Source organism: Enoplosus armatus, chromosome 23 (assembly GCF_043641665.1).
Source record: "Enoplosus armatus isolate fEnoArm2 chromosome 23, fEnoArm2.hap1, whole genome shotgun sequence".
Taxonomy (NCBI): domain Eukaryota; kingdom Metazoa; phylum Chordata; class Actinopteri; order Centrarchiformes; family Enoplosidae; genus Enoplosus; species Enoplosus armatus.
In genome coordinates, this window is record NC_092202.1 from 10,335,584 (window position 1) to 10,362,380 (window position 26,797).

The following is a 26,797-nucleotide window of genomic DNA, read 5'->3' on the forward strand; positions in this document are numbered from 1 at the left end:
CAATTCATTATTTGGTTAGAATCAAAAATCTTTTCTCTCCCATTATCAGAAATTATATTACCTTTGGAATTATCATGGAGGATAAGAAAACTGAATTTCTGTTGAATACTTATTTTGGGCAAATTCTTTATAATTGTAAATGTATTAAGACACAACCCTTATTGGTGTTTTTTATGAAAGAACTAGGACTGTACTACAAATCTCTTTAGTATATGAAAAAGGAAACAGCAAAAACAAGTCATGAACATTATCGATACCTTAGAATTATTAGAAGTTATTAGTTATTTTATTCTTTTTTTGTCATTTATTAGGTAATAGTTCTGTTTACATTGTGTGCTCTGTTTTCTAAAGAGCCTACCACTAATGGTGTATCACTTGCCATATATTGCACAATTTCTACTTAAATAACAATAAAAAAAATTATAATTCATTACTGTCTCTTTAAGTTTGCGTCACGCACAGTCCTAGTCAGTGTTGCGGGACAAAATAGCATTTACCGTTAAATTAACTATCAGGGAAATATTTTTGCTTAAAAACCACACTTCATACAACATATTATAAATATAATAACATCGATGAAAAAAAAAACGCTTTGTAGGAAGGTTACTGTAGAAAAAATTTACTTCCGGGACACGTCAACAAAGTAGCTGCGCAGAGACGGACCCCAGCCAGAGGCAGCAGCTGTATTGTAGTTATAGGCAAATTATTTACAAACCATGGAGACATTATACAGTATACCGTTTGCTGTGCTGGAATGTCCCAATATAAAACTGAAGAAACCGTCGTGGCTACATATGCCGTCGGCTATGACTGTGTATGCGGTCGTTATTGTGTCCTACTTTCTCATCACAGGAGGTAAATGGATCTGCTATGCTAACGTTACTGCAAGCCTGCTAGCTTGTTAGCGTAAAATCTTTATTGTGTCAGCATGTGATTTAAAGTTAAAGCTTCTTTGTGTGTGCTTGGAATAATGGCAGATATTGTCGTCTTTGGTTGCATTTGCAAATCAGCTTGCTAACGTTAACGCTAGCATGTACGCAATTAGCATACTGGACAAGAGCGTAGGCTAACTTTTCAGTTTAGCTAGCACTAACTAACTAGCATAAACTAGTTGAATGCATCTTCGTCTATTTGACACTCAAAAGTGGTTGTTATCTAATAGTACGTTGGTTGAAGTATCAATTTTCCAATCCGAGTTAGAAGTTCTGTCATATTTAACATGATGTGATGGTTTCTTGTCAATCTTCTCCCACATTATAGGTATCATCTACGATGTTATTGTAGAGCCACCAAGTGTGGGTTCAATGACTGATGAGCATGGACACCAGCGGCCAGTGGCCTTTTTGGCATACAGGTATGTCACTTATAACATTATGAGCATCGAAGCAAACTACAGCCAGGAGCCAGTTGGTGATGGTCTCCTGAGATTGTAATGGTTAAGTAATATTTGAGTCACACTAACTAAAGCATAACTAATGTAAGCACATTTGTTTTCCCAGAGTAAATGGGCAGTACATTATGGAAGGACTGGCTTCCAGCTTCCTCTTCACGATGGGAGGCCTGGGCTTTATAATCCTGGACCGCTCCAATGCACCCAACATTCCCAAACTCAACCGCTTCCTGTTGCTCTTCATCGGTTTTGTCAGCGTGCTCCTCAGCTTTTTCATGGCCAGAGTGTTCATGCGCATGAAACTGCCGTAAGTATGAGCTTGTTTCCCTACCAAACATGATCTACATGTGTAATATTTGTCAATCAAATGCCAATCTGTGTCTTACAGTGTTGGCTGGACTCAGTTGTAAATGATACTCTCCAATTCTACTACTCTGAACTGACATTTGTTGTGTCACTGTGTCTTAACTAATTAATATTTTGTCTTTTCAGAGGATACCTCATGGGCTAAAGACTAAATGAGCACACTTTAAATGATTTGGATGGACAGAGGACATCAGTTGCGTGGAGGCCCAACAGGCAGTTCAATTAAAGTTATAGATAAACATGACCTTTTGATATAATCAACAACTGTTAAGCATTGAAAGCACTGACCTTGCTCAAGAAATTAGACCCGGCTGCACTGACAGTCTCACTGGCTGTACCTCGTTAGTTTTCAGTGACTTCCTGTCCTCTCCTTTTCTCCAAATTTCCAAACTTTGTTACAGGCACATAATTTTGACCAATTTTGAGCATTTGTAGCAAACTTGAGAAATTTAAGTTCACTTTTTTAGTAGAGGACGTACCATGCAGCAGGTGACATTTCTCTTAGCCACTGGAGAAGAAAAAGGAAAGGAAGTTACTGAATACTGTTGGCATGGAGCCACTGATTTGGAATCAGGATTAGCACTCTAGGAATCATTTAAAGGGGAGTCCGAATAAATGTTTAAGTTGATTGTTTTTGTAAAGAAATCAGTGAAAAAGCCTTGGAACTTGTCACAGTTGCATTTTTGTACAAGGATGTGAAATAAATCTCCTTTTCAGAGCTCCTTGCAGTCGTCATGTGTATAAACTGTATTGTCTATCATGAACAAACTTTCTATATAAATGTATGAAGCAGTAAACTGGGTAAAGATGAATATACCTTTGCTTTGTGGCCAGTTTGCATACAGTATTTGGGAGATGTGAATTCTACATAAGCACTGTAATTTGCCCTCCAGAAGGTGGCGTCAGTGCCACATTGTATTGAGGTGTACCCTCCAGTAACAAGACAACACTGGATGTGTTTTCATCGAGATGAATGAGTAAGTGTTGACTATAGGTAATTAGTAGTGGCACCTCTTAAACTTGTATTCTCACGAGCAGGGAGGGAATAACTTCTTGTATTGTGAATGGTAATACAACTTTGTTTTCCAGCTGTGTATAGACATACACAAAACAATATAACGTGTTGAAATAGCTCACTAATACCATAATATAACAAGCTTCTGGTCAAGGCAATTTTATATACTGCTTAACAGTAAGTCATTACCAAAAAGAATAAAATAAGAGAAAAGAAGGATTTGCATATTTAGCCAGCCACAGCCAGTATTACATTATAAAAGCAAAACTTCGTCACTAGATGCTCATTAAAGCAAATGTTTGACAACAGGGAATCCCAGCACTTAATGACATCAAATGGAGCACACCTGTGCTCCTTCATGCAGGTACACATGGTAAATGCAGTTCACAGCTGTAGTGCCCCAGGTCCAAATATTGTACATTGGATGCTACACAGACACAACATATGGCAAAAACTGATGATAAATCAATACATAATGCAGCCAGGCAGTACAATAAAATGGATCTACATATTGTTACCTGCAACCCCCAAACACACCAATTAAGTTAATTGGTAGCATAACGCTCGTAATGAGCCTACAGAGTATATCAAATTAAGTTTTGCTTGACAGTAATACTACTGCTCATAAGAGTTACTGCTCTTTCCTTCGGCAGAGAAAATCTTTTTCCCCTCTCTGCAGTGGCTCTTGAATGTCTAATTTTCCTATATTTTTAAAAATTTAAGTTTCAACTTCTAGTGAAAAATAAGTTTTAAAAAAATTTAACTTTCATACAATTATTCACATACAATAAAGTGATGGTTTTGCTTTGTTCTGGGCTGCCTGTTGGGATACTAGATGGCGCTTCCCTCCCCACTGTATGTGTCGAGTGGGTCACTTGCCTTCACATTCAGGAGAATGGCCCGGGACTTTAGCCAAATCTATGCCTCCAGAGACTGAGTGCAACATGCAACTAACCCCTAACCCTAACCCTACGTAAACAGTTTCTGTCAAAAAGGAACATGGGAACATTGGTAAATAATTGCAGACTTGTCAAACAGTGTCCATGCTTGTTTGGTTGAGGCAGAGTGGAATAAGATACGCTGTCGTCCTGTACCCGGTACAGCTAGTCAGGGTCAGAATAAAAGTATCACATACAGTATTTTCACACAGTATTTTATTCAACACACTTTCAACTACAGTGAGCAATGTTTATAATCAGTAAAAGCTTTATTTTAATGCCAAAGTCACATAAAGCCACCATTGTACATTTTAATGTATTAAAATTATGACTCCCTGAAAATCATGGTCAAGTGAGTGTTGGCAACAATTTAAATAAAAAGAATATACTGTATGGTTGTGTAGCATGGTAACTCACACAATTATGGGAATTCTGAGCACCAAAGTAAAACCATAGTAGACACGTTGCTATGCTGAACAAGTGGCTTGATTCAGTGTGTAAGTGCAAGTGTAATTAAAAAATATATACCTGAGAAGACACTGCAATCTCATAGATACACAGTATATTATTCATGTCAAAACTCTTCATTAGGTTACATGCTAAGGCACATTACTTTGCTCCACAGCATTTCTGTCACCTCCCAAGTTTATAGTGTCTCTTACTAGCTCTTTAACTATGTAAAAGATCAAGTGTCGTCCCTTCACAGCACCGACTCTGTTCATAAGCAGCATTATGTCTTGAGGCGTTTGGTTTGTTGGGGAACGCCTTGACTCCCTCCTTTGCTCCCTCCGTTGTGTGCTAAGCCACTGCGATAGTGGTGTCCATTTTCATCAGTTGGCAGCTTGAAATAAAACCATGAAGAGATAAAGTTGACATGAAAATCATTGACGTTAGATCAAGGAAATGTTGTAAAACACAGGTGTCTATTATATATGTGTCATCTTTATGCAAATGATAGGATTTAAGCTTAAACTCTGGTTAAACTGAGTTTAAAATAGGGAGCAGAATCAGACTTACCTTTCTTTTAGTGCTTTCATTCTCAACATTCACTGTGTTGTGCAACTTCAAGCCTAATGCGTCCTCAAGCTCTGGAAACACAATAACACACATGATTGAGAGCTCTTTCAGCAATAGCAGGCTACCTTTACACACCTTGATCCTATTAAATAATGCACAAGCCAGAAAGACGGGACGTTCCAGCGCCACCATCTCAGACAACACCACAGAGAAACAAAAAAAACAGTGACAGGGGAAATGTTAAGCACCTGTGAGAATGCTGTCGATGTTCTCCACCACCAGGTCAGCGTCCTCCATAGAGAAGCACATGGGGGGCTTAAATTTGAGCACATTGCGGTGAGGTCCGTCAGCACTAAGAAGGATGTGCTCTTCCTTTAGCCTGGGACAAAATATTCATGACAAATTCAAGTGGTTGAGTCATTTAAAAAGCCCTTCTCACAGCAGACATTTTGTCTACTCATAGCAGGAAAAGCACAGGTGGAACTCATAACATTAACGATGGCTCTACTTCATGCAAGTGTGCAGTAAGCCATGACAGTAACATAATATGATGGGAGTTCTGTTACATTAAAATTGCTAAATCTTTTAAAATAATTATTATATATATTATTTTTAAATGCATAAATCAGGCACTGCAGAGGCTGAGGGTCTGTTTTACACTGTTGTGATTTCATTGATAAACACACCTTTAAACCACAAATAACAAGAAGAACTAATCAACCAATTAGTGACTGTCAAGTTCAATATGTGTGAACTCAGATTGTTTGATGTCTTAATAATAACTCAAACAAATGGCATAATATGTAGCATATTGATTTCAAAATCTGAATATGAGACACCTACATACGTGAGATATCGTGACTAGATACCGATAAGGAGGCTATAATGAGCTCTCACCTTGTTTCCCAAAGATATCCTAACACCGGTGGAACTTTGTTTTTGATCTACACATACACTTACTTATAAATGACTTCTTGGGCTTCAGCTGTAGCTGGAGTGAGCTTCAACCTGTCCCTCACAAGCTCCACCCCAACAAAGAGGCCACGACCCCTGCAGGATGTGACACCATTTGGTCCAGTCATCTCAACACACACAAAGAGTCCTATACACCTCGGCTTACTCCTCAGAAATGTTATGATGATATTTAAGATATTCATGCAAAAACAGCCCTTAAAATCTACCACTTTTTCACAGTAAAGTTTATCTTCAATAGCGACAGATTTCAAGTTTCGTTAGAATATAAAGGCAGGTGCAAGTCCAAGGTAAATATGTCACAGAACCTCCCACAATGTTTAACCAGCAATCACTGGGAAGTGTAGCGCAAATGTGTCACTGCAAGAAAATCTGAATTATATGTTGGGATTATAAAAACATGAAATATTCTGGTGTTACACACTCCAGACTGTGTTTTTAGTCAGATGTAATCAGCAGTGTTCTGAGTCAGCTTTACAGGACATGCACAGAACTAATCAATCAGCTGTGTCACACACTGTAACTTTGCTTACCTGATATCACCAACCAGTGGATGCTTCTCTTTCTGCTTTTCCAACAGATTGGTCAGGTATCGGCCCACACGCAGCGCATTACCCTGGAGATCCTCTTTCACGATCACGTCCAGGACGGCCAGACCGATGGCACACGACACTGGGTTACCACCAAACTGAGAAATTCAAAACCCACACACAGAGGAAAGATTACACCACCTGGGAAGTCAGCTGCTTGATCATCAGGACGACAAAACCATTAAATATATTAACAGAGTCAGCATAGTTTTTTTGTTCATGCTAAACTGATTAATAGACAAGTAATTGGTATAACACACTCAACTATTTTCAGTATGTGACTGGAAAAGATCCAGACTGCAGCAAATTGGCTGAAAATACATTCAATATGAAAGACAGAACTCTTACATTCGTATCATTATCCCAACTTTTTCCCTTTTACAGGAAATAACTGTAATAACTCTGAGACTGTCAATGAAAAAAAACTGTCTTGAACAGAATGTATTTTTCCCCATAATGTGGAAAGCAGATGTGTCGTTACGCTTTGGCAAATATAGACAAGAACATCATGTCAAGGATGAGGTCAGGTCAGTGCCATTTCTGGTCAACTTGGGAGAAAAAGGTCACATAATGTATTCTCTGCAATCTGCCTCTGCAATTTTTTGTAGATCTTAATGACCAAATAATAAATAAAAAACTTGCTCTTTATATCAACAAAAGAGGTACAAAAGGAAATTGACTTGTTATTATATTGCTTGCAGAATTCTTCAGTATTCTACATAATGCTCTTACTGTATTGAAATATTCCATTCCCGATGACAGGAAGGCCTCTGCCACCTCTTTGGTTGTGACCACACACGACATGGGGTGGCCGTTGCCAATAGGCTTTCCCATGGTGACAATGTCGGGCACAAAGTCCTCTCCCTGGAGCTGGAAAGCCCAGAAGTGGGAGCCAACGCGCCCAAAGCCCACTTGGACTTCATCAGCGATGAAAATGCCCCCTGCCCTGCGGACGTGTCTGCAGACATGGGTATAGAGACAAACCCTTGTTAGTTACTCGTTCTCTCGATGAGAAACACTCCCACATAAATGCAAGAATGCACAAGAAACGAGTTTGTCAGGTTTGTGTATACTGTAGCACTACTGAGGGCCATCTAAAGAAAACATTATTTTGAATACATTCATCATCACATATGCATTCTGGTGCAGCTGCTAGAAACAGTCTTTTTGGAAGTGCAATTTTTGTCCATTGCTTCAAGCAAAATTACATTCTGTACATGTTTAACATACTTTGCATTCAGTTAATCATTTCAGAATGACAGCTCTGCATATTTTGTTTCGGTGAGCTGATTCTGAACGGCACAAAAAGAATGACTCTCTGCAATAACTTGGGTACATACTCTGCCACTTTCTGGAAGTAGCCCACAGGGGGAATGACCTGGCCGCCACAACTCTGCAGTGACTCAGCAGTAAAAGCTGCAATCTGCTCAAGAGAAAAACACACATCAGGTTTCTCAATCTAAAGACAGCCAGATGGACTGGAAAAGAGGAGGACTTCTGGCATCTTTGACCTGTAGACCTCTTTCACGAGTGTGTCACTTAACAAGAGGAAGGCCATCATGTAATGCTTGGACAGAAAATGAATGTTAATGTAGGTCACTGTGGAGAGAAATTTCTTGACAGTGTATTTAAGTAAACAGTTGTGTATTTTCAAAGATCAGCAGGGTGCAGCATTTAATCACATACAGCATCACATAAAAAATTGCGTGTGTTATTGTACTTCTTTGGTCATTTTGGTTTCCTCCTGTAGACGTACGTCTGCACAAACATCCATTAAAAACTGCTAAAGTCATCCTGTATAATCTCTGGTCTGAAATCCCGTCCCTCGTGCCACTGGAAGCATAGACAATATCCTTGGGTTGGGCTTTTCAACAAGCGATTAAGGGCCAACAAGCTTGGACACTAAGAGTCCTTTACACATGTTCTTGTGGAGTGGGCCAGAGTCCATGGCCTGAACCTGAGATTTGGGAGAAAAAGGGCGAGAGTATTCATAAATAAAAGAGGGGAAAACAAGGAGTCAGGATTGAAAAAACATTTTACTGTATGTACATATAAATATATAAAAAAACTGCCAGGTAGTTGTCATGATTGAGGAAATTTGGAAAATCTGACCAAATGTTGTGGATATTGGCTCAATCCATTGGACAATCAATCAATGAATACAGGTAGCCGTATGTTATGTTATTTCTGAGGTTTGGTAACAAACAGCATCAAACTCAAGCTGTACCTTGCCTCCTTTTTCATGCACTCTGTGTATTATATCTTTGACTTCATCTGCGTATGCTGTGGCAGGGTCAGGGTGGTCTGCTCTGTATTTGCCTCTGTACACATCTGGGCTCGGAGCCTGTATAGGGGACAAGAAGTTGAGATGATTACTAAAGAAGATGTACAGACCACAGCGACGTCCCGATTCTACAGTGACCAGCACATCCGCACAAAAAAAGTGACCAATAAAATATTACAAAAATGCCAGTATTCATGCTAACTAAATGCTACATAGAAGAGCTACTTACAGCTGGACAGTTAAAGTCACAGTATGACATACACATTTATAATGTATACTTTCCTGTAAAACACATATTATGTTCTTGAAAACTAACTACCAAATAACCAACACGAAATGAGGACAAACTACATGGTATGTCTGAAACTATTTAATTGTTTTCACGCCAATGTAACAAAATGCCCTCTCCCCCATCTATCTTGCGTATTTACGTTTAACATTGTGGTTCAACATACGTCGAAACATTTGGCTACACTTGTCCATACAGGCTTGTGTTCATCTGAAGACTTGTGTGAACATGCAGTATGTGATAAACAGAAATAGTTGCCAAGTTCATTTCTGAAAGCAATAATTTTGTTATCTTTGTGTTTACAGTACATTTTCACCCTGGGTGGTTCTCAGAGCGAATTACCAGCATCTGAACCACAGCTCGACTCTGTGAGTGTCTATGATCATAAATAAAATATGCAAGCTGGTAAAACAGACTGAATTGCCCCACCTTTGGCATGTAACACTAGAGCTGGGGATTATCAAACGACACCAAGGCCATCAAGGAATGCCCAGAATCGAACAACACAATGCAGTAAGGACTCTGGATGTATACTTTTAGCTTGTCTGGTCACAGCCTGTTCACTGCAGACTGTATGGTTTCCTCAAATGATCTTTCAAAGTCATACACTTTGTTGGCATTTAAAGACGTACTCCAACAATTTAGTGTTGCACTTCTATAAAGTTGGAGGACTTATGAGTGGCAGATTAAAAAAAGAGATATCCTGACTTTTAGTCCCTAGTATGAGTCTAATCTTCAAAAAACGCAAGATTCTACAATTCCCATAATGCAACTCAATAGCATGTTTTATTAGACCTTTATTGTTGGTGAAATGCTCTCATCTTACACACTCATAACTTTGATGACATCATCAACGGATGATGAATTGAAATGGTCAAATTAAAGCTTCCCTTTGGAAAATACATTATTTAGTCTAGTTAGTTAGCTGAACATTGTATACCAACAAAATAAAGCTTCAGTGTTCTACGGCTAATGGCAAAACAGAAACTTCACAAACATTATTTATCTAAATACATACATAATGCAGAAGTACGATTTGCTCACAGGAGCTGGAAAAGTAGGTCACGTCTGACTCTGGTGCACATGGTGCATATAGGCCATAACTATCCTGTTGTACCTCATTCCAAAGGCACTCTTTATTTAGGGAGTCTGTGACTCTGTAGGTAGTTAGAGAATTTAAATCACTGCCATGTTAGCGAGCTTCACATTTTTACCTACAAGGAGCAGAACCTCCAGTGCCTCTTTCTCCTCTGTGATTGAGCATTGTTTACATGGAGACGCTCAAAGTCTTGCATCTGACACCAACAGTAAAATGCCTACTTTTCAAAGGCAGTTTGGTAACATCTTGCCCTGCTGAATGTGTAGGAAAAGGTACTTGTATTTCATGCTTATGTCTCTTCTTTTCTTATGCACACACATACACACACACACACACACACACACACACACACACACACATACACACACACACACACACACATCCCCGTGCATGCACAGAGGGAGAATACTCAGAAGCCTGCCAAAGCCCAGTAGTGCAAGTTGAGTCATGGTGTTTTAATAGTGCGCAGCCAGCAGACGGGGAGAGAAAAAGCACTCACCACATGGACAGATTGATTCTGCTCAACATCTGACAGCTGGTGGAACTTATACGGACTGATGTCAATGAGCGATGAGACATGGCCGTGGTACGCGCTGCAAACAAAGCAAACACAGGCCATGGGCCAAATCAGGTCAGGTCTCTCAACTACAATATCATGTGGAGTGTGCAACTTTTAAAACAGGGATATATGTTGACAGAATCATATGACATCATAAAAATCACTGAATAAAAGGACTTTCGCCACTCATTATCCTTTATATACATTCATTTTGCTCGTCTGGCACTGCACCAGATGTTTTCAAACAATGATGAGGCAGTTACACTTACTTTTCCAACGTGATGATATCTTTGTGGCCTGTGTACTGCCACGCTAGACGAAGCGCCAGGTCGTTGGCTTCAGAGCTGAAGTTCAGAGGAGCAAGGGTTACTTTGAGTTACTCAGTCACTACAAAGTACACAGGCGAAGCCATGGATATCAGTAACACGTCAGTCACAGCTTGATGTTTTACTTCCCATTGTGAGGGCACATGAGATGACACCTATGTATGAATACTGGTAATCAAATCAGAGTTTAAAGCTTAATTATGTCTGAAAATCTCAGTGAGATATTGAAGCTATTTCGACCCTGAGGCATATTTTCTTTACTTTGTAACTGTTCTGATGCCTGTGTGTTATTGTATTACAACTTGCAATTTCAAAGGAGAAATATGCCTCTGGCACATTAGCAAGTTAGCTAACTATACCAGTTCTGCACATCGAAAATAGAATCATGATGCAAAACAACTGAGCTTGCAACCTGAGTGTGAATACATCATGTACATGTATTCAACACCTTACTGCAGGGTTTTGCTCCCATTCAGCCACATGAACATTAGTGAGCTGTTCCAGTTCCTCCATAAGGTGTGTGATGGGGTTGAGGATAGAGCTCTGTGCAGGTCAATCAAGTTCTGCCACATAAAAGTCTGTAAACTAGTTCTTTATGGACGTAGCTTTGTGCTCGGGGACATGTTTACACAAGAAATGGTCTTCCCCAAACTGCTGCAACAAAGTTGGAAGTGAAGCGTCTAAAATGTTATGCTGTTGTATGCTGTAACATTAAGATCCCCCTATGCTTAAATGTATCTGGACACTATATCTTTTCCCCCTTCTCTTCAGTATGCAATCTGATTGAACTTACACTTTTGTACTATTGTACAGATCTTAGTAAACCTTTGCAGCGATACCTTAACGCCTCTGTTTGTCAGGCTTATGACTTCTCTAAAGGCATTTATTACCCTGTGACTGATAAATTCTCATTCAGGTATTGAATGCAGATGTATCACTATCTACAACATTATTATCCCGGACCAGATAATACCTGTTCACACTGCAGAACTCCAGCAAGTGGTGTAAATAAGTAACCACGCCAGACTGGTCCAGTTTAATGTCAATCAAAGCTGGACATGCATTATATAATGCTATATTTCTCTTTTGTCAGGAAGTCTACACACTCCCCAGGAATGCTTATTTGGAGCTCAAATACACAAATATTGTAGTTGTTCGTTATTACACCTGAAAATCCAGACCAGCAGGAAGCAGGTCCAAGGAGGATGATCCGCTGCCACAATATTTTTTTCCTCTTAAAGAGTATATTGTACAGTAACATGATAGCCATGCATGTTTGGACTATACCCTTTTATCTTTTATCTACAGTGCCTTGTGCCTAACAGCAGTTAGGCTGCTGAACTTTATTGCTCCTCCTATTGGGGGTAGTCCACCTCAGGCTACAGTTCAAGTAATTAAACTAGATATGAGAAAATACCTTAATCTAAAGCTAACTGCATCTGTCAACAACATTGACTGATCCACGCCCAAAAACAAGTCTGACGTACCCAGAGTTGACAAAGTAGCACACAGACAGCTTCTCGGGCAGTGTGGCCTGCAGCCTCTGGGCATACAGCACAAGGTTGTCATGCAAGAAACGCGTATTGGTGTTGAGCAGTTCCATCTGCTGAGCTCCTGCCTTCACCACATCAGGGTGACAGTGGCCCACTGAGAAATGGAAGAAAAGACGCACGCAGGATTAGAGCTGGTCCTCACATTCAAAACAAAAAAAACACGCTTTACTTCTTAAATCATCTGACTGTAATTTGAGGTCAAAACAAACCAAGACAACTGATATTAAAGGCACATAATTGGAGGCCATATGCTGAAATTAAAGAGTGGTGAGTGTGTTAGGCCAGGAGATGTCCCGTTTTACATTCCTGCCTCCGCCTGTAAGTAGTCACTCTGAATTATGTGAACATTACATGACAACTTTGTAGAGCAGGTCATGCATTCAAATATAACACCTCTAACTTTGATTCCAAATTTGAATGCCAGCCTAAAACAATTTGCCTGTATGTAAGAGAGAGCAACTATGTTCTTATGTTTTGCAATTTTTTCGGGGTGAGTGATGACATATGAGTGGTATAAAACGAGATCTGACATACATATTTTTGTGCATTTACATGTGTGCCTGTGCGTTTACCATGAGCCACATTGTTGATGCAATCCAAGTAGCGCTGTCCTTTTTCATCATACATGTACTGGCCTTTGGCTTGCACAATCTTGATAGGGTCATGGCTGAAGAAAATCTTACAAGATGGCCTGCAGAGGAGCTAATGTTAATATTTCCATGTGTGCAAAGTGTTAACAATGTTTATGTTGTACAGTAGTAATACAAATATATCATATTATGAGTCATGGGCACAACAGAAAAATTCTAAAGTAACTATAAACTGTAAAGCAATGTCATGCACACACATGAACTACTACTGCAGTTTACAGATAAAGTACTGTATGCTTTCAAATCAAAATCCAATTGCACTTAGGTTTTTTACATTTGCATGTCACTATTGAATAGGCTGCTTAGCTGCAAACATATCTACTAACTAATAAATAACTCAGACAAAGTAATATTTGGTTTGTTGTGGAACAAATTCTTCAAACAAATTGAAATTTCGGTGTTAAAAAGTTTCAACTATTTCATGCAGGGCCACCAGACAGACTTTGATACAGTTTACAGTTCTGCTTTCATTTTTCAGGTCAATAAAGAGTTGTGGAGATGCTGTTACTTAACAACTGTCACCTTTTTTTGGAAACTTTGTAATATAAGTGCAGTTATCTTACCCAATATGCTTCTTCCTCAAGTCTATCGTCTTCTTTTTCTCTATTTGTTCCGCAGACATCCTGAGGTTGTCCAGCTGGAGGACGACGCGCTCGTTCCACCTCTAAGATTAGCTACATCTGCTCGAGCGCAGATAACCCGGCTTTATACGCACGCGCGCGCGCGCGCATACAGACAGAAAAACACAAAACAGCCATACACAGAGCCGCAGCTCGCGCAGCTCTCTCGTGCTGCCACCTAGCCGGAGTTGACAACTTGCAGGTGCCTCGAGGACAGTTACGTAAAGCAGGTATTCACCGATATGCTTGCAGGCTATATCAACACCCTTTGTACAGCTGTTTGGAAAGTATAAACTGTATATTTTTAGTGGTGGATGTAAGCACATTTAGTCAAGTACTGTTTTAAGGTACCTGTACTTTACTTACGCTCCTTTATACTGCCAATATATACTTTTACTGCACTACAGTTTAGAGGGAAATATTGTACTTTTACCCCACTACATTTATTGAACAGCTATAGTAACTGGCTGTTTTACAAATTAATATCTTACAACTAAAAATATTAGTCGATAAAAATGAGGCATAGAGATTTAAAAAAAATCCAACATTATACAAAATAGTGCTCATACATTAAGGCATCATTAATAATAATCCAATAATATAATATGATAATATCACACTGACAGGAGCCACCCTGCTGCATAATGGGTACTTTTGGTACTTTAAGTACATTTTGCTGATTATTTAATCAATTATAACTGATAACTTGTGACATATTGAATATAGGACTTAAAGGTTAGCGTATATAAAAGTAGACATTTTGCAATACTTGCATACTGTTCCTTCGTAGTTTGTACATGTTGTAATATACAGTCAGGTTAAAACTGCAAGCTTTAAGTCTACATGAATATCTTTTCTGGCCATTAGCTGCAGTTATTCTGACAGAGAACATAATATGATGATCTAAGACACTGACTGGGATATTGTGCACTACCAATAAAGGCAAGTCTATTATTTGATGTATTTGAAAGACTGTGTTTATTTGGCTCCAACAGTACAGTCATATGAAATGTCATCTTGAAATATAGTAGTGCGTGAACACAAGGGTCTTCAAAGAAATGCCAATCAAGTGGGTTAAAAAATGAAAAATACAAATGCAGAACAGAAACTGTCTTATACCACAACCAAAATAAATGCAGTATTAACTCAAAAAAGCCACAATGTGGATGCTGCTTTGCATTTGTTTGCTCCTGTGCCAAGACTGCATTATATTTTGGAGAGTATTTGGCAATATACTTATTTCAGTTAGGCTGCAGTGCATTGGAGGGTATAGATGTGAAGGAGCTTCCAAGTTCTGATAAGAGATTAATGTCTTTTAGCATAATCTTAGAGATTTGGTGAGTGAAGTGTGGCTCATGGGTGTATGCTGCACTTTCTTGAGGGGAAAACGTGACTTGGCTCTAATACTGACATGGAAATAACTGTTTGAAATGTTTTTTGCACTTCTGCTAATGGCAGAATAAACTATATTTGAAACTTTAACAAGGAAACACAAAAAACCAAAAATCAATCAAATAAAAAAATCAATTAAAAAATTAGCTGCACATGCTAACGATACAGCAACAAAGGATGGAAATCAAAACACAAAATTAAAAAAAACACATTGCAAAAATTTAGTAAATATTAAGTAATGGAAATAACATTTTAACAACATGAGTGAGGGGACAGTATTTGAGGAAATGTTTAAACCGATCAAAAGTTGAGATTTCATGAAAGGTCCATGTTTACATTTGTTTCTTTATCTTCTGGTAAATAAACATTTTCTTTCCAGGTAGTGGTATACAGGGTAGCATGACTGAACAAATGGAGCTATAGAAATCACAACTATGTGATGTTTCAGCTGCATTTGATGCTACGCACATGAACCAAAGTATAAATTGCACTTCTTGTCAAATGAGCACACATTTTTAACAGTACATTAATAAACCACTATACACATATCAAACTACATTCAATGCAAAGAGAGAGAGAGAGAGAGAGAGAGAGAAGAGAAAGCGTGAGAAAAAGCTGTGATATTTAACTTTACGCAGTTGCATTAGCTGGGCCTTTCAACGTTCAGGCCATTAGTACTTTGCTGTCATAGTTAGCTTTTTGACACACAAAATTAAATAGAAACAGATGTACTCCATTGTAAGGCCTTTAAGCTGAATTAAATGCACAGTGAATACACACTGGTCTGTAATTTGTAAATGACCACCATCCTTCACATAGTACCTTTAGCATAACCGTAATGTGATGCCTTAGCATGATGCAAAGGTCTTCATGATATCAACAGAGACACAGAAACATCGAAATCCAAAACAACTGAAAGGAATGCTGTTTAGAACCAAAATGCCTTCATTTAAGAAATTATAGAAAAATAAATAATGTACCACTTAAAATACTGAGACAAATACACAAATATATGCACAAAAAAACCTTTAAATTGTTACATACATAAAACCCCAACAACAATAAAGAAACCTGTTGTGTAGTTCTTGCCACTGGTAGAGCACATCAACTGAGCTGTTGACCTGCTATCAGATAGCACCATTATAATCTATACAGATGTGCATCCATTCTTCATAACGATGACATGAGCTGTACAATCAAACAGAAACCATGTGGGAATACATCTTCTTGAATCCACCTGTGGTTGCTGCTACGTCACAACAAAAATGTTGGTTTTTTTCACATCTGCCCTTACAGTAAATCATTCATGCATATTTTTAATGTTGAAGAAAAGAAGTACCGTATCACCTTGCATAGCACTTACTATGTCAGAAGGTAACGTGAATATAAGAAACATGAAAAGATGAATAAACTACAGTGAAAAATAAGCCTAGTTCTGACCTACTGCTCCATTTTTTTGCTCCATCTGATATGGAATGTGACATAACTGGCCACCAGTTAGACTGTGGTGTATTAATGGAAGTTGACCAATTAAATGTGTCAAATTTAGCTTTTTTTGCACTGTAATACATGTTTTCCATATGTTTAAGACAATACATAAGGTGTAAAAAGAGCAGTGTAAAGCAACTGTTCTGTTCAACATCTGAAATATCAGCTACTGGATGTTGTTGCTTTGTTAGAGCTGAATGAACCCCAACCCTGAAACTTCATGCTTCTGATCCACCTCCTCAAATCAATGCTTATCTTCAATAGTTAAGAAATCCATAAGTAATAAATTGTGTACATGCAGTGAACTGACAACACTGTACAAATAACACCGTACAACAATCCAGAATGAAGTAGCATATTTGTCACAATGCTGGATGTGTTTTGCACAAACAATGAGCTTCCTCACAACCACGAGTAAGATCAGAGGCTGTGCAGCCAAGATGGACGCAATCTTACTGTTATCTATAACCTACATGCTATTTCAACATCCTGTAAAAAACAGTTCGTATGAAAGACAGTGCTCAATATTCCCACCACCTTTTTACCAAACAAAGCTTACTCTTCTGAAACAAACACCATTCCAGTAATTCAAAAGTATGATATAAAGTTGTACATTTCGGATAAAGGAATGAATAAAAGCTTGAGGCACCAAAGGCTATTATACATAAAATACAATGTTAAAGAATGAGAGCAAAAACAAAAGAAGAAAATAAAGAAAAAAACATGATTGCATTCTGTTAACGCTCTCAGAAGACCTTGAAGCGTTGATGCTCCAGATGATCTCTACGGAGATCGATGAGACTCTTAGCGACTCTCCTGCAGAACCCATTCCCGTGCTCAGAGGGGGGGTCCCCGAGCAGGCCTGTCCAGCCTCAAATCCATGCGAGCCTGATTTGTTTTTTCCCCAGTCAGTGCAGTGAGCTTGCTAAGTTCTCCCTTCTTGTCCGGTGACGCGTGGCTGTTGGGAGGCACCACACCGACGATGATGCTGAGCCACATGAGTGCAACAGTGAAAACCTGCCGATATCATACCCCTCTTTGCAGGCATCACCAAAAATAAAGCAACAATAACCAACAGCTTTACTTTCTGGGGATTTTCAGGCTACCAGCCATGGCGTGACTCCCTTGGGAAGATTAAAGGAAAGCAAAAATTACTAATTCAGAGCTCTGGGGTTGTTGTTTTTTTTGTTATGTTAGTGTTGTTTTTCTTTACTGCAGAAGCCATGACGCAACCACAAAACAGTGACATGTATGTACAATACATATAAATATAGTTTCAGTATACTACTCATGCTTTTGCGGGGTCAGGGGGTGCAATGTTCTGTTTGGCACAGTCTTTTTTTCTTTTTTTAAAGTCTTTTAGAAAATGGTGCTGTATGGATGGGTAGTGAGCTTGTTGAGACGAAACAACACAAAACACCTAGCGTTTGGTGTTAGAGAGCCAGTCCAGATCCCCTTCCTCCACTTCCTCCTCCTCCTCCTTCCACGTCTCCTTTCACCACCTTTCAACCTGGCCGGGCTGCGATGCTCCAGTCTGAGCCATGCAAAGACTACAGAGACAAGTTCTGCTGCCAGCCGAGGATCTGAACTCCACCACGATGTGGATGTGAGAGAGCGGACACACACGTTTTGTTTTTTTTCCACACGGTGAGTAGAAGCAGCGTTGGGCGTGAAACTCGGGGACGGTTATCTCTTTTTGTATCATTGTACACATAGACTTCTTTTCTTTTAGACTTTTTTTTCCATTAAAAAAACTATAAATACCATAAAAGAAGCATTATTTACAAACTCCATGCGTTTCAGGTTAGAGTGATCACTGCAAGAAAAACACAGGAGAGAGAATGACATGAAGATGGACATGTGTTCACATTGTTTCATGAGTTGTACAATCTGGTTTGACACAGTGAGACTTTTTCAAACGTTGTTATGACTTATTTAACAGAAAACCCATGCAAACATAGAGAAGCTGAACCCACAGGGAAAAAAATGAACTGACAAGGAGTGAACTAAATATTAGGAGCACTTTCTATGTCCATTTAACAGGAAAGAGTAACTGAATCACAGTCCAAAACTATGATTCCCCTTTCCAAATCAATAAACAGAGATGATACAAGGATACAAATGGTCATTTTACCGTAGCTGTAAAGCATTTTAGATACGGACCTTATATTTTGTTCACTCTGTAAATGTGTAGCTGCACGACTTAAATCTGTCATATTACGCAAATATATACTTGTCTTACCTTCTGCCAGCACCCTGGCATTGGTAATCCATCTGGGCCCTGTTTAGAGAAGAGTAGCAGGGAAGAAAAAAAACGATGAGGACTGAAATAGGAATGGGAGGTTTTGCTGTTAACAGATGCAGTAAACACAATGATTTCAAGTGTGATAAATGAGTGGATTTAAACCCACAAGAACACATGTAAGACTTTTGGACATTCATGGCAAAAGTGCGTCCAATTAATAAGCCAAAATCACATAGGAGGTAGTGGGTTGTTCATACTATTTCTTTTGTTTTTACGTGAGGATTACAAACTGACTGGTTAACACGTTTAACTGCTGCCTCATTGGATGAGTCCTCAAACTGAAAACAGTTTCACAGTCTCATGTGGAGCTGCTGACCTGTGAAAACTGCACTGATGCCACTGCATTAACTAAAGTATTTGCATCACTATGTCCATGTTGAAATATTGAATTAGACGCTATAGTGTCTTGTTTAGGGAAGGAAACGTCAGAATACAACCTGCACAAACTTTCTCGGACTTATTGCACCTGATGTGAAATTAAGTTCTTCAAAAGCATCTTTACGTAACAGGAAGTTAACCAGCAATAGCTGCTATACCACCCTGGAGCTATAAAGTGACTGATCATGAGATATTACATGTAATGACAAGTGTATTCTCAGTCATGCACATAATACACAGCAAAATATAGCTCATGCACATTGATATGTTGATGATTCTGCTCTCTGATTTTATTATAGTTGCCCCACAGTTGAGTTTCAAACCAGCAGTGAGCTGGGACAAAAATATTGCATTTGGGGACACTATAACAAAAGCAGGGAGTTCATCTTAAAATAAAGTGATTGCAGCTGATTCAAGTAAATGAATGTAGAATGTAGTAATTTAATGAGATGACATTTGAGATATATGAATCTTACCTACTGTAACTCATTTCATTGTCTACTCACAGTATGCTTATATAATCACTATGAAAAGATTAGTTCTCATATACTTTAACCACTAAAACGTCCACCCATAGTGTTACAACTTGCATGCATTACACAGCATTGTTTCACAAGCCGAAAGCATCATAAAAAGCATGAAAAAAAAAACCTTCTCATCTTGAATAGGTCTGGAACAGTAACCAGTTTAATCTATTTCTCTTCTTGTCATGGTCTGGCCCAATTGGTACAAATACAGGAAGGGGAAGAGGGGAGTTAACAGAGTAGAGGAGGGATCCGTGTGCTGGTAGCATGGGCATCAGTAAAGGAGTCTGTGTTAGCATCAGGTTAAAAAGGTAACTGGGTCCATGGAGGAATCAGCTGGAAGGAAACAGGATTTAAGCAGAAACTGTGTCCAGTTTTAATCAAGGGAATGGAAGGATTCAGTTAGAGGGAAAGATTTAAGTATCAATCATATTTTGTATATTTCACTTGTAATGATGTGTATAATCTAAAAGAGGCTGCTTGCGGTCAGGGAGTTAGTGTAGGAGTATATGTTGGTGCATGTTTTTTTTTATAAATGGAAATGCGATTAAAATAAGATGTGTTCATGATTGTCAAAGCTCTCGCGTCATGCATGGTTTGGTTTCAGTAATGACTGAAGGTGAGCGGCATGCATGGGTAAGAGGTGGAGGAAAAAGAGAAATACTGTACCAATTGGCATGGGGCATCCAGCCCGTCCAGACCTGGCTGCCCTGGTTCCCCCTTTTCACCCTTAAATCCCCGGACACCCTGTTTGCAAAGATGACCTAGGAGTGTTACTGGGAGAGAGGATGGCCCTTAACCCCTGCATCCGTCCACTATGACGGACACAAGGGCGGGGGGGCAAGGGAGTAGCTGCCCTGTGAGCTTGCTGATACCACAATCCAGCCCAATTATATGTTTTCCATTCCATTTAATGGCATGTTTTTGTGTCTAATTTGCAGAGTTACAGGAAAGTAATAGACTCTGTGTTTCAGTTTGCTGTGGTCTGGAGGAAGCCGGGTATCTGTTTAGCCACAGGGCGCTCATCCTTGTTTGGGACGACTGCTCTACACGGCTGGGAGGCGATTTCCAGCTCGCAGCTGGGACATACCAATGGGCAGGGTGCATCTAATCCAGGGGCACCCTGTTCTCCTTTCTCGCCCTTAGGCCCTTTTTTGCCCTTCTTTCCCTTCTCCCCCTGTGGATACAACGGTTTGGTCAAGTTAACATCATTTTTTTGAACATATGGGACATCACTGCTATTAGGAGGGGAGTGATTAAAAAGGGAAGCTATGGCTCACAAAGGAGAAAGAGACATGGTCAATGTTAGACGGGAGGGGATATCAGACAGGATTGGGTATTCAAAAAACATTCCTCAGGACAGGAGGAGGACAAAAAAGGGGAATAGTACAGTAGGAAGGAGTAAAAAACAGAGCTGATCGCCAAAAGGGGTGTCAAGGGCACGAAGGATGAGAAAGAGTAGCAGGGAAAAAACCTCCAGGAGCACAGAATTAAATCTAATACAAACTGAAAAAGTTCAAACTGTATCCCTTCACATTTGGGTTGGAGTTAGTCTTCTTATGTCACTCTGTACATGCACGAGAGAATAACAAAACACAAACTGAAACGGTTCCAAATTTAAGATCTGGATAGAAAATGTTGTCTGAAGTTGATAGAAAAGAAGTTGGAAACTGAAGTTGACATTTTTTTGTACTAAAATGTAGTATCACAGGTTCTGGCCCTCATGAGATGAAATGTGCAATTTTTAGTATAACGTACTTTTAATGGTATGAATTTGTACTAGAATGTATTGTGTGCATGCAAGTGTTTTAAAAACCCATTAGTACTCATAAATCACAATCATAAGTGTCTGTTTTCTTTGATCATCATTCAAATTCTGTCATCGATTATCTTTTAGATTCACTGTCGGCAGTTGTTGCTAAATACCTGGAAGGGAAGGAGTGCTAGGATCTAGTCTGTGCTGGTAAATGCAGAGATTCACAGAGACGTGAGCACACCAAATGCAAAGTATGTTTATCTTTACGTACTCAGGAATGGGATACAGTTTCTCATAAAACATCTAAGAAACACATTAGAAGTGTTAGTAAGTGTGGACACATACAGATAAGGCACCTGAGGATATAAACTACTGTATACACAAGCAAGGAAGAGTTATCAACAGGCTCAAGAACTCATGGTGAAATGTTTTAAGAGTATGTCCATGCATGGCAACGACAAAAATAAAACAAATATGAATTTGAAGAGCCTGTTGTCAATGGACTTGTTTGGAAACCACTGTTTTGATGCCTCAGAATGAGATCTGACTTGTGACTTTGAGAGATGAGATGAATAAATCATTCAAAAGCGGAGAACAAAAGCTTGATTGAGAAAACTGGGGATGATATACAATTTTACATTGTATGGAGTTGTTATCCAATTATGTAGTTGAAATTCTGGTTGATGAGTTCGCCTCTCGAGAAAGTAGAAATGCTACAAAACAGACTTAGATTAGCATGTTCAGTATATCTGTAACAATATGAGAAATTCATTAGGAAGCAAAAAAATATATTTTGATTCAAAATTCCTTTCAACAACTCAGAAAACTAAACTTAGCATAAAAAGTTCAGCTCCATAAGAACACCTGTATATTTTCTGTCCCTGTCCATTGACATCAGTCCTCTGTAGTGTTAAGGGGTTGGCAAGCCATCATATCCTATCTACATCTACCTTTTCTCCTCTTTCCCCAACGTCGCCTTTCTCTCCCCTTAAGCCTGGCAACCCCTGTAAAAGTACAACTCCACTTAATTACTCGTGCTTTACTGTGCAAAGACAAGAGAGGCCGTTCTTGTCCTGAACAAAACACATCAGGATCGAACGCAGAAAGTTGAAAGAAGGTGAAAAGTCAAATGAAGTGAGAACAAGAGAAAGTGGAGGGATGTGCGACAAGGAGAAATTCAGCCTGAAAGAAAATCTTACTGCTGCTATATAAATATTCTAATTTACCAAACGTTAAAAAATGGGGAAGCAGAATTTCCCCAGAATCAACTGCAGCAACAACAGCAACAACAACAACAACAACAACAACAACAGCATTTTATCACATAAGTCAATGCAGTTGATTCTAGAGAGTTGGTCCTGTCCCTTTTTATGATTTGTATATCTAAAAGCCTTTGTGCCGAGCGCCCCTATACTGGAAGAATTTGATTCAGTGTCTCTGCCTTCAGAGAAAACTGAGTTTAAGAGACTTACATCCAAGCCTGGTGTTCCAGCAGCTCCCTGCAAATAAAGAACATTACTTGTGTCATTGACTTTCACAAACGTTGATATTTACATGCATCTAACTCTCTCTAATGAAAGCCTGCACAAATATACAGATCACAACTTGTAATACCTTGTTAATATAGGGGTAATTATTCGACTGCTTAAAGCACCTAGTAACAATATCTGGCTTCAGCAAACATGGTGGAGGTGCAGCTGAAGGTAGTGTGGATGTGTGGGAAATGTGTGATGCTACTAGGCAGAAGCTGTCGTTTTCAATGTGTAAAAACACAAACAGGAAGTTTCTCTCAAATTTAAGGGGCATTGTCACCACCACTATGGATACATTATTTTATATGATAATTAAAAACATTACTGATAATGATAATGATAATTACTGATGATAACCAAACTCTAGAGGAGATGCCTCCTAACATTAAGTGTAAGTTAGATCCTTTATTAGCCATTCTTAACTTAAAACATGTAAATATCATGCACCAAACCTACAGGCAGTCCATAAGGTCCTCTTGGTCCTGGCTCGCCTTGTGCTCCTCTCTCACCCTAATACAAATGAATCAGTGTTGCAATCACGTACAAAATACAGAACACAGTCACTTTAAAATGAGCCAGTGCTAAATACAAATAAAATGCATCATCAGTCAGGTATAAGGTCAAAAATCGATCTTACTATGTCACCCTTTGGACCAGCTGGACCAGCTGGACCTGAAGGCCCATCCATGCCCTGCAAAGAGTAGCGTTGTCATGGTGAGTTTACATCACTGGGCTACAGCAGGTATTTCAAAATAAAGTTGATCTTCCAAACAAATCAAGAGATGGAAATCAAAAATCATGTTTAGCATCCACATTTGTACATTTGTACAATATTCCCATCTGGTTTGGCCTACAACCAGCACACAGAGCTGCTGCTAGTACACGTGCATTGGCCACAGAGGACATTTACAACACTGCTGACACAGTTAATGTATGAGTGTGTGTTAATGCTGAGTTAATGCAACACGGGACAAAACAAGAGCCTTGTATGGTCGCTGTCCTGAGAATTAAACTCGTGTGGCTTCATTCAACTCATGAGACCTAGCTAAGATGTAAACATCCAACAGAAGCTTATATAATTTTCTTTTCAATTACAATGAAATGCAGTACGAATGGGGTGATGGTGGTGTAGAATTTGAAGAAACGGGGGATTGCATGGAGGGTAAGAGGGAGAAAAGTAGGCAGAAGTTGGGTGGTGAAGCCTCTTGGTCGCATGACACTCACCCTAATTCCAGGCTTGCCGTCCAAGCCGGAGGCTCCCTGTGTGGTTATGGAGGTATGAGTGACATGAACAAGGCGGGATTAGTACCAGATGAACACTGTTATTAGGACAGGTTGATGGCAGGGTTTACAACAACTAAATTACACTGTGTGTTACAGGGAGGTCGCAAAATAGTCAGCCCAGGCCAATGAAAAATGAGGACAGAAAATGGAAAAAGCCATAAAGACACACACACACGCACACAGACACACACGCAAACACACACTCAAATGTGTGCTCTAATGCACAACAAGAAATCGGACAGGGCTAAAATAGAAATGACAGATTTCTATGGATGTCTGAGGAAATAAAGGACAGGGCTTTGCGGTTGGAGGTATCCCATGGTGCACAGCTGTACTCACAGGGAGACCCAGGGGTCCACGGTCCCCTTTGTGTCCTCCTTCCCCTCGCATACCCTTCACACCATGCAGACCAGGTTCCCCCTAAAGAAAAGCGAAAAAAAAGGAAACAACCTCAGCTTACATTTACAGGTGCTTTATGTCGGAAAATCATAGTAAACTAATAACCACTACGTCTGCATCTGGATCCTCCCTCATTATTCCTGTCTCATGTAGGCTGTTAAACAAAAATGGTACTCATATGCTGTTTAAATGGAAATCTACAGAATAATGAAAAGCTACAGTAATGCTACCAGTTTCTACAAGAAATAGTGAAGATGCATCAGTGACAGAACGTACAACCTAATAATTGGCATGTTTATGAAGATTCACACTCACTTGTTCTTTTCTACAACTAATAAATGCCTCACTTTTGAATGGACACTGCTGAACTGTGTCTGAGGGCGCACAAGTGTCCCCACAAATGTATAAATATTTAACAGGAAGGTTTCAAATGCAAGATTTACAAAGTTACAAACTATTACAGTTATACTTGATTCTCACCAGTGAGTAATGGTTACAAGGACTAATAAAAAGTGCCTGTCTTGTTTACTTACAGTCATAATGAATGTGAATTGTTATGATATATGTGAAGTGGCTGCACTTTTACTTTCTGGTTGAGATTTACCTTTGGTCCAGGGAAACCATGGGGGCCCTGAAAACATGGCAACATATTAGTAAATATTAGTTTGTGGCTGGTCTCATAATCAACAATCTTTATTTCTTTATTTTACACAATTATTGTTGGTCGGATAATTTGTCTTTTACTGTGACTCTGAATAAAAACAAGACATATTCTGAGTTTTGTATTTTAGCCATTAAAGCTTTTTTAAATGGAAGCTGTGGTGTTTGAGAATACTGAAGTAAAGGGAGCATTTATAACTTGTTTAACCATAGCTTGGACTTGAGACTTCTTAGAAACACTCACCATGGGTCCTGGGGGTCCATGGGGCCCTGGTGGCCCTGGGGCACCGCTGATCTGCAAATATTAAATATAGATATTTTATTACTAAAACATGACTCTGAGAGGTGATTACAATTTCACTGAATTTCTCATTAAACCTACAACACATAACTGTATGAAAGTTAGCAGCATGTTCATGGCATACTCATAATAATAAATGTCTTTAACGTGACTTACTGAAGGACCTTGAGGACCAGGCAGACCTGAATCTCCCTTGTCCCCCTTTACCCCATTGACACCCTAAGGAACAAAAGCTTCATGAGACATGTGTAGTTGAGGGTTGAGGAGATGGTTGAAGAGTTCTCACGACTGTAAACAAAGACTTTTTCAGAGAAAACAGTGAGACTATAAATGTAGATTCTTACAGGTAGGCCAGGTAAACCAGTGGCCCCTTTCTCTCCTGAAGCTCCGGGCATTCCCATGTCTCCTTTGGACCCTTTGTAGCCCTGAGAGGGGAGGGCAAAAATGTACATACAGAGAATTAAAAAGGAACTACTGTATTTTAACAATTCACTGAGGATATCTATGGAATGCAATTTTGTATATAGTAATAAACACTAAGGCGTATAAAAGGTCTCCATTAGGTCTGCTTATCGTCAGTAGGCCTCATCCATATAAAGTGATTTAAGTAATTCTTAAAATTCTTCTCCGTGAACTTATCTATACGTGATTATATATAATGAACTCACCCTTTCACCATCAAGTCCAGGGAGACCAGGCATACCACGATCCCCCTGAAAGAGGAGAAAAAGTTATATATTGTGATGTTGTTGGTTGAAGAAAGACGCGCCAGTCAACATGAGATTTGTATGTAAGGGACACATCAAACAGTTTACCTTTATACCCTGCTGGCCCGTTGGCCCAGGAGGTCCAGGAGGACCCTGAACACAAACAGAGACACAGAAGGAAATTTTATCAGATTTCTACTCAACTGAGGAAATATGTTTTTTATTGGGGTTTATCAATTCAATATCAATAATGGAGCTGAATGACTTGCAAAAATGTTAGCAATCAGTTACGAACTACGACGCTCAACTGAAAGACACATGCCAAAGTCAAAAACATGTTAGCCAGAACATAATGGATTCATAATTACCATCATTAACAGATGAGAGGTAGATATTTTGATGT

The 26,797-nt window shown here is 39.2% G+C and overlaps 3 protein-coding genes across 4 annotated transcripts in view; 1 reads left to right on the forward strand and 2 right to left on the reverse strand.

The window, feature by feature from the left end:
* Window positions 1–639: 639 nt before the first annotated feature.
* ostc (oligosaccharyltransferase complex subunit) lies at window positions 640–2,474 on the forward strand. Of its 2 annotated transcripts, XM_070929721.1 has the most exons (4): window positions 640–855; window positions 1,261–1,354; window positions 1,500–1,697; window positions 1,883–2,474. In XM_070929721.1, the coding sequence occupies exons 1-4, from the start codon at window positions 717–719 to the stop codon at window positions 1,899–1,901; spliced, it is 450 nt and encodes a 149-aa protein (XP_070785822.1). In that variant the 5' UTR covers window positions 640–716; the 3' UTR covers window positions 1,902–2,474. The 2 variants fall into 2 exon arrangements, with proteins under 2 accessions (XP_070785822.1, XP_070785823.1); XM_070929722.1 differs by lacking the exon at window positions 1,500–1,697.
* Window positions 2,475–3,924: 1,450 nt separating this feature from the next.
* etnppl (ethanolamine-phosphate phospho-lyase) lies at window positions 3,925–13,670 on the reverse strand. The gene is made up of 13 exons (XM_070929830.1): window positions 13,612–13,670; window positions 12,971–13,089; window positions 12,333–12,492; window positions 10,789–10,863; window positions 10,460–10,553; window positions 8,516–8,632; window positions 7,629–7,711; window positions 7,021–7,246; window positions 6,232–6,386; window positions 5,687–5,776; window positions 4,975–5,105; window positions 4,727–4,797; window positions 3,925–4,550 (listed from the first exon to the last, which is right to left on the reverse strand). Exons 1-13 carry the CDS (start codon window positions 13,668–13,670, stop codon window positions 4,440–4,442), a joined length of 1,491 nt encoding a protein of 496 aa, XP_070785931.1. The 3' UTR covers window positions 3,925–4,439.
* Window positions 13,671–17,645: 3,975 nt separating this feature from the next.
* Window positions 17,646–26,797, reverse strand: part of LOC139306281 (collagen alpha-1(XXV) chain) — a 136,574-nt gene continuing 127,422 nt past the window's right edge. The window contains exons 24-37 of the mRNA XM_070930226.1: window positions 26,503–26,547; window positions 26,356–26,400; window positions 26,032–26,112; window positions 25,844–25,906; window positions 25,631–25,681; window positions 25,331–25,357; window positions 24,667–24,747; window positions 23,681–23,734; window positions 23,500–23,553; window positions 22,984–23,010; window positions 22,462–22,515; window positions 20,425–20,502; window positions 18,791–18,829; window positions 17,646–17,672 (exon numbers count right to left, since the gene is read on the reverse strand). Coding sequence (XP_070786327.1) covers window positions 17,646–17,672; window positions 18,791–18,829; window positions 20,425–20,502; window positions 22,462–22,515; window positions 22,984–23,010; window positions 23,500–23,553; window positions 23,681–23,734; window positions 24,667–24,747; window positions 25,331–25,357; window positions 25,631–25,681; window positions 25,844–25,906; window positions 26,032–26,112; window positions 26,356–26,400; window positions 26,503–26,547 — 726 coding nt within the window. The remainder of the gene's footprint in view (window positions 17,673–18,790; window positions 18,830–20,424; window positions 20,503–22,461; window positions 22,516–22,983; window positions 23,011–23,499; window positions 23,554–23,680; window positions 23,735–24,666; window positions 24,748–25,330; window positions 25,358–25,630; window positions 25,682–25,843; window positions 25,907–26,031; window positions 26,113–26,355; window positions 26,401–26,502; window positions 26,548–26,797) is intronic.

What these genes read in the sequence shown, in the direction of transcription:
- ostc (XM_070929721.1), top strand. Translation starts at nt 717, where the DNA reads ATGGAGACATTATACAGTATACCGTTTGCTGTGCTGGAATGTCCCAAT. An exon ending in CTACTTTCTCATCACAGGAG is followed by an intron (nt 856 to 1,260) that starts GTAAATGGATCT and finishes CCCACATTATAG; the next exon opens with GTATCATCTACGATGTTATT. An exon ending in GTGGCCTTTTTGGCATACAG is followed by an intron (nt 1,355 to 1,499) that starts GTATGTCACTTA and finishes TTGTTTTCCCAG; the next exon opens with AGTAAATGGGCAGTACATTA.
- etnppl (XM_070929830.1), bottom strand. Translation starts at nt 13,670, where the DNA reads ATGTCTGCGGAACAAATAGAGAAAAAGAAGACGATAGACTTGAGGAAG. An exon ending in CATCGACAGCATTCTCACAG is followed by an intron (nt 4,798 to 4,974) that starts GTGCTTAACATT and finishes TTGTGTTTCCAG; the next exon opens with AGCTTGAGGACGCATTAGGC. An exon ending in ATGAAAGCACTAAAAGAAAG is followed by an intron (nt 4,551 to 4,726) that starts GTAAGTCTGATT and finishes TTTTATTTCAAG; the next exon opens with CTGCCAACTGATGAAAATGG.